Raw genomic sequence first — 13,756 nt, 5'->3', positions numbered from 1 at the left:
GCTGCTCCACTTCCAATCCAGCTCTCTGCGATGGCCTGGGAAAGCAGTAGAGGATGGCCCAAGTCTTTGGGCCCCTGCACCCATGTGGAAGACCCAGAAGAACCTCCTGGCTCCTGGCTCCTGGCTCCTGGCTCCTGGCTCCAGCCGTTGTGACCTACTGGGGAGTGAACCAGCAGATGGAAGACCTATCTCTCTCTTTCTCTTTCTCTCTCTCTCTCTTTCTCTTTCTCTCTTTCTCTGTAATTCTACTTTCAAATAAATAAATACATCTTTTAAAAAAAAGAAAATACTTCTGCAAGAGAATTTCGTATTTTTTTTAATGATCCTGGATCACCATCAGTAGTAGTCTTGAAGTAGTTTTAGGATAATTTCTCACTGGGTAAGAAAGCCCTATGGGTAGGACAAATTCAGTTTGTATAGCTTGGACCTTCAATTGCTTGTAGTGACACCTCTATCCACCCCTTACTGGTGGACCTAAACACATAATATTATTTCATGCTTCTCAGGGGAAGGAACCAGAATTTTTGGAATCTTCTTTCCGCATTGAGGAAACTCCTTAAACCCATATGCTGGTGGCTCATGTCCCACTGCCCCACTTCATGCAGGCTGGGAACCGTGCCTCCAGTCCCTATGAATGCATTGAAGCCGTAACTTCTAGGACTTGGGGCCATGACTGCTCAGCTTTCTGATATTGACTTTTCTGTTTGTTTCTGCCACCTGGGATTTCCCATAAAGAAAAAAAATGCTTATATATTTGAGTTACTATTATATTATGCATAACTTCTACATGTTTGTAAGCAGAGAGACATCCCTTAATGTCTATTCATTCTGCATTTTTGCTGTAAGTTGAGAGATTTCTATAGTTAAGGAGTATTCTGACAGCCTTTAAAACAAGACGCATGACTTGTGCCTCCAAATCCTAGCACAATGCGACTGAATAGAAGAGTATTTCAAGAAATTCACGAAAAATGGATTTAAAATTTGGTGCAAAAACAACTGAAATCTATGCATATGAGAGGTCTTTAAAAATTCATGAAAATGCATACCATGACAACATGTTGCATAAATTTCTAATTTTTAAAAAAAGTTTTATTTTATTCATTTGAAAGAGAGTTGCAGAGAGAGGTTGAGACAGAGGTCTTCCATCCACAGGTTCACTTCCCAAATGGCTGCAATGGCCAGAGCTGAGCCAATCCAAAGCCAGGAGCCAGGAGCTTATTCCTGGTCTCCCATGTGGGTGCAAGGGCCCAAGGACTTGGGCCATCTCTTACTGCTTTCCCAGACCATAGCAGAGAGCTGAATCGGAAGTGGAGCAGCCAAGACTCAAACCAGAGCCCATTTTGGATGTTAACACTGACGCTGGGGCTTTAACCCGCTGTGCCACAATACTGCCCTTTCCCAGATTTCTAGTTTTTACACCAAAATAAACATATTATTCCATTTTCCATGAACTTTTTGAAGAATTCTCAAAGAACACACCCAATAATATTTGATGATTGGCTTCTTTAACATTTTCACTTTCGTTGAAGATATCTAGTCCAAGCTAAACTATCCCTTTGTCTATCATAACTGCCTGTTTATCATCTTATGGTAGCTACTTTGAGACACTAGCCTTTGAAATATCAAAATTACACATAAAAGATAGCAAAGGTATTGTTAATGTTCACTCAGTATTTCACTTAGAGTCAAACCCAGAATTATTAATTAGCTTGTTGATATCATATAACTAGTTCTAGAATTATGAATTCAAAAAAGTGACATTAGCCATTTCTTAGCCCAACCCTTCATTTTTGGTAATAATCTAGTGACTTGGTCCAGATCAGTAACTGATTGCTAGCTGAGCAGGTACTGGACTCAAATTTCCTTCTCCCTCTCACAGAGCAGCTTCATTCTCCTTGAGCATCCACAATAGGAACATAAAGTCCAATTTCCATGGATTTCAAAAAAAATGTTTATTTGTTTGCATGAAAGGCAGAGAGGCAGAAACAAATCTCCCATCCATTAATTCACTGTCCAAATACCTGCAACATCCGAGGCTGAAACCAGAATCTGTTCTCTCATATGGGTGATAGAAACCCAACTACATGAGCTGTCATCTGCAGCCTCCCTGGCTGCACATTAGCAGGAAATTTGAATTGAGAATGGAGCCAGGAGTCAAACCCAGGCATTGTGATATGCGCTATGGGCATCCCAAGCCCTATCTTTACTGCTGCGGCAAACACAGGCTCCCCTTCATTCATTTAAGTTCTGATAAGTAATGGGTTAAGAAATAGTAGCTCATTTTTCAATATTTTTACTACACATATTGGAAAACTAAATACAGAACTTCTATGAAACACACATATTGTGCTTTAAAAAAATAAAATAAAATTGAAGATTCCAAATAAAAATTTCTTCTCCTAAATTAGATAAAATTGGGATCTGTTTTGAAAAGTCAGTTGGAATAAGTGGTGGGGAATCATGCATCTGGCTCAATCTTTTGGAGTATAGAATCCAGGCATCTGCCATTCATTCCAGATCAGAAATTTCAAACAGTTGGATGACGGTAAAAATTGACACTTAAATGAAAGGGTGATATTTAAGGAAATTGATTTAAAATAAACAATAACAGAACACCTGTGGCAGGCATTTGGTTTACTGAGATGCCACTAGCATATCCAATCAGAGTGCTTGGGTTCAAGTCCTAGCTCTGCTCCTGATTCCAGTTTCCTGCTAATGTGCACCCTGGAAGGCAGCTGGTGATGGCTCAAGTACTTGGGTTCCTGCCATCCAGGTGAGAGACCTAGACTGAGTTACCAGCTCCTGGCTTTAGTCCAGTCCTGGATATTGCAGGCATTTGAGGAGGATACCAACAGATGGGAGTGTGTGTGTCTCTCTCTCTCTTCCCCCCCTTCTCTATCAAATAAATAAATTACATTTTTAACTGGAAGCTGTATACAAATAAAAATGCATTGTCTTTATGTAAAGTCAACATCGCTCAATATTAGCTACCTAGTTATATATTAAAGCAAGCTTTTTCCCTGATGGTAGAGTATAGCATAATCATTGAAAAGTAGAAGTAGGAGGATATGCTCATTCTTAGAACAGTTTCTGTTTCTGCTTGGACCTAGTCAATTGAAATTAACGATTAAACTTTTTGTAGACTTTTAGCTTGATAACTCGAATCTCAATCCAAAGGTCAATGAAATCTATCTAAAGTATAATTTCAAGAGTGAAGAAAACTATGCTCTGTATTCAATTGCCTAAAAATTCATAAAATGGAAGAGTCGCCAAAATTGAGTGCTTACAACGTGCATCATATTAAAACTTCAAATGCATTAACTCATTTAGTCCTCATAACAGCCCCATGAGATAGAGTGCAACATTATTACTAAAATAAACAGGAAAACAAGACACAGAAATGTTGAGTAAATTTACTCCACTAGTCAGTGGTAGCATTGGGATTTAAGCCCAGGGAGTTATTTCCCCACTCAGGTACATTTTTTCTCTCCCCACATCCACACTGTTAGCCACTATATTTTGTACTAGATTTTTGGCAATGATTGACATCAAAGACCTAACAGAGGTTGCCATCTCCAAAAGTTAATATAAAAATACCCAAGACCTGAAAATCCAGGAATAATCCATGAAACCAAGATTCTAGCCTTAATGTAAGACAGTGACTTTAAAATGAGATCAGGGCCGTCACTGTGGCGTAGTGGGTAAAGCTGCTGCCTGCAATGCCAGCATCCCATATGGGTGCCGAATAAAGTCCCAACAGCTCCACTTCTGATCCAGCTCTCTGCTATGGCCTAGGAAAGCTGTTGAAGATGGCTCAACTCTTTGGGCCCCTGCACCCGCATGGGAGACCCAGAAGCAGCTTCTGCCTCCTGGCTTTGGATTAGCACAACTCCAGCCATTTGGGGAGCGAACTAGCGGATGGAAGACGTCTCTCTCTCTCTCTGCCTCTGCCTCTCTATAACTCTGCCTTTCAAATAAATAAATAAATCTTTGAAAAAATAAAATGAAATGTGATCAACACTAAACATCATTGCTTCTAAAGTTAAAATAATCCATGCCCCTCAGTTAACAACACAGCTTTACTCCTCAAAAATATTCCATTCACTTTCATGGAAATTATTATTTTTATTTAGAGGGTGGTTATGTGAAGAAGCAAGAATGGAGAATGGTAAAGGGGCAGAAGAGAGCTTTACAACTGCAGGATTAAAGCCGAAGAGCTCAGCCGGCACCGCGGCTCAATAGGCTAATCCTCTGCCTGCGATGCCGGCACAGCGGGTTCTAGTCCCGGTCGGGGCACCAGATTCTGTCCCTGTTGCTCCTCTTCCAGGCCAGCTCTCTGCTGTGGCCCGGGAGGGCAGTGGAGGATGGCCCAAGTGCTTGGGCCCTGCACCCACATGGGAGACCAGGAGAAGCACCTGGCTCCTGGCTTCGGATCAGCGCGGTGCGTGCTGGCCACAGCGGCCATTGGAGGGTGAACCAACGGTAAAGGAAGACCTTTCTCTCTGTCTCTCTCTCTCACTGTCCACTCTGCCTGTCGAAAAAAAAAGAAAAAGAAAAAAATGCTGAAGAGCTCAACAGCTGCATCAAAACCCAATGCCCTCAAAAGAGAAAACACTTCCCTGGACTTTCTTTTTAACCTCCAAGTGCAGCTGTCCTCCAGGAAAAGCCACATGAATTAGATTTATTATCAAGTTTGCCTCTACAGGAAGTACTATCATTAAGTGAAATGAAAGCCAAGTATCTATGAAACCATAAACTCTGGAACTTTCCTGAAAACTCACATTTAAGGTTGTGTAAGAACTATCAGTGCTATGAAATCTGACCTTGGAGTCTGGAAACATTGAACCTACCGGAATCTTTTGGAAGTTTGAGGAATAGGTGTGTCCTGGGGAAGGGAACAAAGGTTAGACTATCTGGAGGTGGGTGGGAGAAACAGTCATGACAGCAGAGAGCAGGAAATTCTATGAGCCTGGAGAGGCACAGGATGTGATAGAATAAAGCATAATAGCATTGCCAATGTGTTCTGAGGTGAAGATTCTCTCTCATTTTTAGGAATTAAAGAAACCATGCCCTACCATTATGATTGTGGACATCTGTCTGCTTACATCAGGCTTTCCTCAAATAGGAGAATACAAAAGAAAGGAATACACTAAGGCTTAATTATATTTGCATTCTACTTTCATCATCAAGCATGATGGGACACCTAAAAGTCATATTGTTTGTTGTGTTACAAACTTCCTGTTATTGGAAGCACAAAGCCAACAGAGATGGAGTGCCTTATGTCTGTCCATTCTGATAATATACCAGATAAGGCGGATGTTCTTCTACAAAGAATACCTAATGTGAAAAGAATGTAAGTCAAGAAAAACATAATTTCCCACAACATAAGAGCATCATACAAGTTGCTGATCACATAGTTAATTAAGGCTATATACGCCAAGGGTCCTAGACCTTTGTCACATAGCTTGGAACAAAGGAAGAAAACTAAATTTGTCTTCCTTAACCAAAAAACAAATGTCCACTTTCCTAAAATAGTATCTTTCTTAACAAACACAGGATTGCATTGCTCTTACTATTTTGAAGAAAATTACAAGCTATTATAGTTATGTTATTTCACAACTCTTAGTATATGGTACAAACTGTATTTTGTATCCTTCCAAAACCCATCTTTGGAAATTTAATCCCCAATATGAGGGTCTTAGGAAGTGGGGCTTTTACCAGATGATTAGGTCATGAGGGTGAATGTCGCTCCCCCTCTTCGTGGAGGAACGACACAGGACCCTGCGCTGTTCTTTCGTCTGCTCGGCCCTCCCCGGGTTTGCTGCTGGTTCTTCCCGGGCTGGCTACTATCCCTTCCACCTCCGTGGAAGGGCAGTTCCCCCTGGCCGCATTCCCCACTTCCGCAGGGGAGCGGCACACCGCCGGCCGGCTCTGTCGGGGGCTGCACGGGTTCCCTTAGATGTTCCCCATAGATGTTCCTGGTGCATGCCGTCTCTCTCCTCCTTTATAGTCCTCCTCCGCCAATCCCAACTCGGCTGAGTACGCTGCTCTCCAATCAGGAGCAAGTCCTACAGTTAATTGGTTGAACTGGAGGCAGCTGTGCGGAAGCTGTTTACTTCTCTCCCAGCGCCATATTGTGGGAGAGCAGATGCATAGAATAAGTCCTAATTCGAGCAACTTAGTCTAGTCCGGATTGCTCCCCACAGATCCCCCTTTCTTTTTATTTTTTGGCGTTGATACGCGCCTGTCTTCGGTGTCCCGCAGCACACACTCTGCTGTACTTGCTAGAGTTGCCACAGGCTCTTACAAGTCCTATCAATCAGGAAAACCGAATCCGGGTCCTCTCTTCGCCATTGTGAGGAGGTTTTTAGGCGCTGATGCGTGCCTGTGTTCGGTGCCCTGCAGCGCATGCTCTGCTCTGCTAGAACTGCCTGCAGGTGTTTACAAAACCTATCAGGCAAACCGAATCCAAGCCTTCTCATTGCCGTATTGTGGGGGAGACTTATTAGTGTTGGTTTGTGCCTATCTTCGGTGACCTGCGGCTAGCCGCCCAGGTGCTCATCGCCTCACTAATCGGGCAGACCGAATCCAAGCCTTCTAATTGGCATGTTGAGGGGAGGCCTTATTTTTCTCTATTTCTCTATCTCCGGGCATTCCTACCTCTCCCATTTCACTTCTATCTTCCAGCATTCCCATTTCTCTTTTACTTCACTTCCAAACTTCTGTTTCTCTTATCCCCGCAGCTTCCCGGCACCTCGCCCCGCCGGCGGGTTCCCGGCTCTGCGCCGCTTCAGCCCGCGCGCCTCTCTCATCTGCGCAGCTTCCCGGCTTTGCGCGGCTCGGGTTCACGCGCTCCGCGGTCTCCATGCTTAACCCTTTCGCGTCTGAACCACGGCCTACGCCAGCGTTCCCTATCTATTCACGCCCCGTGCTCTCTCTGCACGCGGCGGCTTCCGCGAGTAACACAGCGTAGCTTGCGTCTCCACCACTAGGATTCAATCTAAGTTCCCCGGGCTAGCCTGGCGAATTCAACCCAGCGTACGTCTCCGCCCCACGGTTTGGCTTCCCGTCCTCTGCTCCCCGGGCTAACCAGACGGATCCCAACCTGGCTCACGTTTCAGCTTCTGGCTTCAACTTTTCGCCCCCTATTCCCGGGCTAACTTGAGAATCCCAAAGTGGCTTTCGTGTCCGCCTCGGCCTGCCCCCCCGCGGCTTCAATTTCCCTAACACTTTTCTCTACCCGGTATGTTTCCCCAAGCTTTCCTCCAACGATATTCCTCCCTCATTTCTCCTGGCCTCTCCCCACAGTCCGCGTCCGAGTCTGTTTGTTCTAGCTTTCACTTTCACTTTCGACCTTAGAAATTTCTCCCAGCTTCCCCCCGTAGTCCGTATCCGAGTCTATGCCTAGGCTTTCAATAGCTTCTTCCGGCACCCTTTTCGTCCGGCTTTTCCCTAGGCTGTTTGCTAGTCTCTCTCTCCGGTAATTTCCCTAGGCTGTTTGCTAGTTTCTCTCTCCGATATTTTCCCAGTTCTTCCCGTTTCTTCCCTCCTAAGTTTGCTATCCGTCCTAGGTTTCCTATCCGAGCTAGGTTTCCTATCCGAGTCACGGCACCATTATGTCGCTCCCCCTCTTCGTGGAGGAGCGACACTAAACCCTGCCTAGGCTTCATATCCGAGTCACGGCACCATTATGTCGCTCCCCCTCTTCGTGGAGGAGCAACACAGGACCCTGCGCTGTTCTTTCGTCTGCTCGGCCCTCCCCGGGTTTGCTGCTGGTTCTTCCCGGGCTGGCTACTATCCCTTCCACCTCCGTGGAAGGGCAGTTCCCCCTGGCCGCATTCCCCACTTCCGCAGGGGAGCGGCACACCGCCGGCCGGCTCTGTCGGGGGCTGCACGGGTTCCCTTAGATGTTCCCCATAGATGTTCCTGGTGCATGCCGTCTCTCTCCTCCTTTATAGTCCTCCTCCGCCAATCCCAACTCGGCTGAGTACGCTGCTCTCCAATCAGGAGCAAGTCCTACAGTTAATTGGTTGAACTGGAGGCAGCTGTGCGGAAGCTGTTTACTTCTCTCCCAGCGCCATATTGTGGGAGAGCAGATGCATAGAATAAGTCCTAATTCGAGCAACTTAGTCTAGTCCGGATTGCTCCCCACAGGTGAAGCCTAAGAAATGGGATTCAGCCCCTTAAGGCTGAAGAGACCACCGTTCTTCCGCCCTATAAAGCAGTAGCAAGAAGATACCGTCTTCAACCAAGAAGCAAGCCCTCACCGGATGCTGAAGCTGCTAGTGCTTGATCTCAGACTTTGCAGCCTCCAGGGCTGTGAGAAATAAATGTATGTTGTTTATAAAATACCTAGTTTATGGTTTTGTGTTGTAGCAGCCCCAATGGATTAAAACAGTTCAATTTATTGTTTTCATATGGTTCTATCATTTACTCATTAGCTATGCATTGACAACTATAACCTAGGTGCAGGGAATGCAAGTTAATAAATCAGCTCCCTGTTCTCTTGGAGCTTTCATTTTAGAAACAGGGAGACAGGCAATCACACAGGAAGCAAATAAGCAAGAAATTATCAGTGGTGAAAGCTACTAAAAATTAATGTAAAAGAGAAAAATGGGACAATTTCTGCTGAATGGCTAAGAAAGGTCTCTCTGAGGCAGTGACGGTCAATGTAACATCTAGATCATCATGTGAAATCCTAGATGAAGAGTGAGCGAGGCAAGCTGGCATTGTCAGAGAAGAACTTCAATTCTGAGTGCCTTTGGAAATTGCAAAAGTCATAGTTTTGAAAAATTTCTTTGTCAAGCAAAACTTAACTAGATAGGAAATCTCATTCCTGGGAGCATAGAAGGAGAAAGTATTGTACTTGGCAATCTATCTCACTGTGCAATTTTTTGGTGACAAAAAGATTATTAATGTATCTGTCAATAGCATATAAAAATGATAAGTATATTCAAGAATTTCTGAGTCAGATCTTGTCTGCTCTCATGAAATGCTATCAACTTTATCAGAACCAAAGCCCTCAACCATGACCTATTAACAAGACATCTTATTAAGAAATAGAAGCAGAATAAACAAGTGTTCTATACTATGCACAGTCATTTTATATGTCATGCCTTGAAGTGCTTGTTTAACATTTAAATCAATGGCCCATTTTAAAAAACAAAAAGGAAAACACATACTCAGAATATTTAAGACTAAGTTGAGCCACTTGGCTTTTTTGAATGACTAGTAGATGTTTGGGGCTGAATGAATTTCAGAAGTCTTTCCATGAAAGGCATTAACCAGGGTGAATACTGTCAGACAATGCTTTTTCTTTTGCTGTTCTGAACTAGAAGACCAGACAACTATAGAACTTCATAAAGCTGGAGGAAGCACTTTGGCACAACCTTAGAGAAGGTGGCAAAGCCATGGCAGTTTAACCACAGAAAAAAGTAAAATAAAATAAAAAACTATAGATACCATTTGATGACTCAGAAAACCTTAAAACTGAAGTATGAATACTAATGTACATTCTATAAAAACCACAAATAATCTAGATCTGGTTGACTGGAAGACAATGTGACTTCCCAAACAGCCCAACTTAACCTGGCAAAACCACAGAAGGCTCTGATTCCACTGCTTACTGTAGATCTAATTCATCAGGGCTTTCTACCATTGTTGCCTCAAAAAGAAAACATGAAGTGATGGACTGGGGTTACCGAGGTCTTCCCTTCAGAGAGGCAGAACAGTGTGGGCATTCAGACCACAAAGGATGAAGTCAGAATGATCTTAGTTCAAGTCTAGACCCAATGCTTTCTAGCTAATATGGAAACACAAAAATGCTCACTTTCCCTATTTGCAACGTAGATACAGGTGGTTGTCAAGATTAAAGGAGACAGAGTATGTGAAGTTTTTAGTACAGTACCTAGAAGAGTGAATTAATATTTGAAATTGTAAGCATTATAATTAAATGTATAAATAACGTACATATTGTCACAGTAATGGTCACTCTCATGGCTGATGCTGTGGCATAGCAGGTTAAGCCACTGCCTTAACCTAATCGGGCAACACCAGCATCCTATATGGGCAAGGCTCAAGTCCTGGTGGCTCTACCTCCAATCCAGCTCCTTACTAATGAACCTGGGAGAGCAACAGAAGATGACCCAAGTGCTTGGGTCCCTGCATCCATGTGGGAGAGCTGGCCCAGCTCTGGCCATCATGGCCATTTGTGGAGTGAACCAGCAGATGGAAAAAAAATCTCTCTATCTCTCCCCCCACTCTATAATCTGTCTTTCAAATAAATAAAATAAACTTTTAAAAAAAAAAAAAACTTCACCGTGTTGCCAAATAACTGTAATCTCTCATTGAAATTTACTCAGAGCAAAATTTTTTTCTCTATTTTTCAGAGGTCATTACTTTTCATAAAAAATAAAAATAAAAATGAGAGACATAATTTACATGTTTTGTTTGTATTGACATTTTGAATGCAATAAAATTATCACACAATTTTATGTATATGTGCTTATGTGTATTTTTCTGAGTAAAACATTCATAGTGGGGCATTTAGCCTAGTGGTCATGACGCTAGTTAAGACACTCATATTCCATATCAGAGTTCCTTGGTTTGACTCCCGACTCCAGCTCCTGATTCCAGCTTCTTTCTAAAGTAGCCCTTGTAGGCAGTGGGGATGACTCAAGAGATTGGATTCCTATCACCTATGTGGGAGACCTGGATTGAATTTCCGGCATCCATCTTTGGCCCCAACTCATCCCTGGCTGTTGCAGGCATTTGGGAAGTGAAGCATCAATGAAAGAGTTCCCTCTCTCTAATAAAAAAAATTATATTTATGACATTCATAGTTCTCAACAGTTTCACAAATATGCAGGGCCTCTCACACCATTAAAAAATAAATTTAAAAGCAATTCATCTCTATCCCACATAGGGACCAAGTGAGAACATTCAACAGCTGCATGAGATTTGATGGGAAGAAAGCAGTGGAGTAGACAGGAGCTCAGTGAGTAGAAGGGCATAAAATGGAATAGAACAGAATGTACCCAGCAAGATGCTCTGTGTACTAACTACGCAAGGTGTAGTAGCAACAACAAACAGACCCAGTCTTTGTCTTTTTCTTTAAATGATAATGGTAACTGTCTCCTTTTCCTGAAAAAAAAAAAAAAAAAGAAAGTTTACCTGAAAACTGAGGGAGAGCTCTTTTTATAAAAAACCAATTGAATAAAGCAGAGCAAGGCAAAATGATTCTTCTAGGGGGCTAGTGTGCGCCTATCAAGATTTTCATTACTGACTATTCTTCTTTTGGGTCAGGAATCCCAAAGATATGTTTTTGTATTTATTTTAAGCAACTCCCCATAAACTTTGACTATTATAGCCTTCCCTCTCTCACCCAGCCCTCTTCCTTATGTGGTTTCTGTACTTTGGGCTTTGTTTTATCAGACTTAGTGTAACTGTATCTTTTTTTTAAAGATGTATTTATTTGAAAGGCAGAGAGAGAGAGAGAGAGAGAGAGATCGATCCTCCATCTGCTGGTTCACTCCCCAAATGGCTGCAACACCCAGAGCTGGGCTGATCCAAAGCCAGCAGCCAGGAGCCTCCTCCAGGTCTCCCACGTGGCTGCAGGGGTCCAAGCACTTGAGCCATCTTCTGCTGCTTTTCCAGGCCATTAGCAGGGAGCTGGATTGGAAGTGGAGCAGCCCAGACTTGAATCGGTGCACAAGTGGGATGCTGGCACTGCAAGCAGCAGCCTTACCCACTACACTAACAGGGCCAGCCCCGTGTAACTGTGTCTTTTATAAGTTAGGTGTCACAAGTAAGAGGAAAAGAAGGAAGAAAAGACTTCATAAATATGGACCCCTTAAATGAAATCTCACAAATTTAGCAGCCCTAACTAGGCAAAACACCTAGTTCATAATTTTTTAAATATGAATTAAACTATTTTACACAAACCTTATCCAAGCAAAATCACATTTTTCCTGAGCTTAAATTTTCTTATTTTGATTCTGACACATTTTCTACTTTTCTAAATTCTATTAATATAGTATCCTGTAAATATTGCTGTTTAGGGGAGAGGGGCAGTCCCATTCCCAGCTACCAGCACCCTATCAGCAGTCAATGGATTTGACCCCTGTTGTCCTCAGCGACGGATCTTTGCAGCCACACGTTGTGCTCCTGCCTGCTACCCCCACCCTCCTGCTCAGATGCCTGTCTTGCAGCTCCCTTGACTGGCATGTGTTACCCCTACTTACCCAGCCTCTGTAGAAACTTTCTACAGCACACCCAACGTGGAATCCCTTCGTGGAGAACCTCTGCAACCTAAGGAACCACCCTTGGGATTTTTGAGTTTCTTAGTTCCCCAGAGTTTTTCTTGAACATCCTTGTTTCATACATAACTACCCCTCCCTTGCCTGCCTTTCCCATGTCACTGCTGGTACACAGCAGGGAACCTGAAAATATTTCTTGAATCACCAGGGAGAAAAAAAAATCATTGTTTAATGATTTTAATTTTCGGGTAATGTTCTACACCTGGAAAGTGAGACATTTTGAGTAAACCATAAAGTCAGTTTACTTAGCATAAGATGACTAAGATTCTCTTTTTAAAACACAATTCCATTCTGCACGTTTGATCATGTATGCAAGTACATATGTATGCCCATAATTATTTACCTTTCTCGAATTTGCCAAACAAGCCAAAACATGTGTTACTAATGATTTTTGTTATTACTCTGCTATCAATTCGGCCAGGAGTTAAGAGCATAAAGAAGCCAATTCAACCTGCCCGCCCCCCAGCAAAGTTTTAAAAGGACCTGTTCCTGAACATATGGCTCTCTTTCTCTCCACCTCCTGATCTTTGTCTCTTGCTCTCTCACTCTCCTTCTCTGTTTTCCTTCTTCACCCCTCCCCTATAGTCTATTGGGTTTCCCCCAATAAACCCTTTTCCTTAAAAAAGAAGCCAATTCAACCATGCTATCCTTCCCCTTTCCCATTCACAGGCACACATACACCGTCATATATACAACCACCCTCCAGCCATCAAACGACTAGGAACTTTCCAGTAGTGGCAGTTAGGCAGCAGGGACAGAGGCGCAATGCCTTCTTTCTCTCTGAGATAATTGTAGCAGGAAGCCATTACCTCTCTGGATCCTGATCACCAGCCTCCAGATGGCCAGTCCCAGAACGATGGTCATCAGCAGCCCAAACACAAGGGCCACCAGCAGCCTGGGGTTGCAGGCACGGCAGGAAACCATGGTGAGGCCAAGCCACAAATCTGCTCCTTTGGGAAAGGCAACTGACTTCGCTTCTCCTTAAGTCAAGAAGTTTAATCAGAAACCATTCTAAAGAATGCAACTCATCCCTCCTTTCAATGCTCCGTCACAGGGAGGGAGATGTCCCCCTTCTTTCGGATGTTTGAGGAGGGAGTTCAAATCACCTCCTAAAAGGTGCATTGTCTGCTTGCAAATATCCTCATCCTCCAGCGAAAGAGAAAAGAGGTGAACTGGTAGTGAGGGAAAAGACAACTTAGGGCAATAAAGCAGAAGGGGAGGGGCTAGCCAAGAGGGCCAAAGGGTGAGTATGCAGCCAAGCAGCAGTGAAAAGTAAATGAGAAAAAGGAAGAGGAGACCAGGCAGGCAGTGAATCCTGGTGGTCATCCATGGCCTGGCTGCCTGTGCTTTTACTTTAAAGGATCTGGCCAAGGTAGACCAGCAGATGTTTCAGGTAACACAAATACCTTCTTGAGGATAAGCAGCAACAGCCATGTGTC

General features: G+C 43.5%; 1 protein-coding gene across 2 annotated transcripts in view; it reads right to left on the bottom strand.

Annotated features, from left to right (window-relative positions):
- The window catches only part of ADGRG7 (adhesion G protein-coupled receptor G7), a 97,656-nt gene extending 84,152 nt beyond the window's left edge, over positions 1-13,504 (bottom strand). For both annotated transcript variants that reach the window (XR_011387823.1, XM_002716610.5), the window contains exon 1: positions 13,127-13,504. Coding sequence is in view for 1 of the 2 variants with exons in the window: in XM_002716610.5 (XP_002716656.2) it covers positions 13,127-13,241 (115 nt within the window). In the remaining variant the exon portion in view is untranslated. The remainder of the gene's footprint in view (positions 1-13,126) is intronic.
- Between the last annotated feature and the right edge of the window lie 252 nt (positions 13,505-13,756).

Source organism: Oryctolagus cuniculus, chromosome 4, assembly GCF_964237555.1.
Source record: "Oryctolagus cuniculus chromosome 4, mOryCun1.1, whole genome shotgun sequence".
Lineage (NCBI taxonomy): Eukaryota > Metazoa > Chordata > Mammalia > Lagomorpha > Leporidae > Oryctolagus > Oryctolagus cuniculus.
The sequence above is the reverse complement of the archived record's forward strand: the minus strand, read 5'-3'. Positions and strand labels throughout refer to the sequence as shown.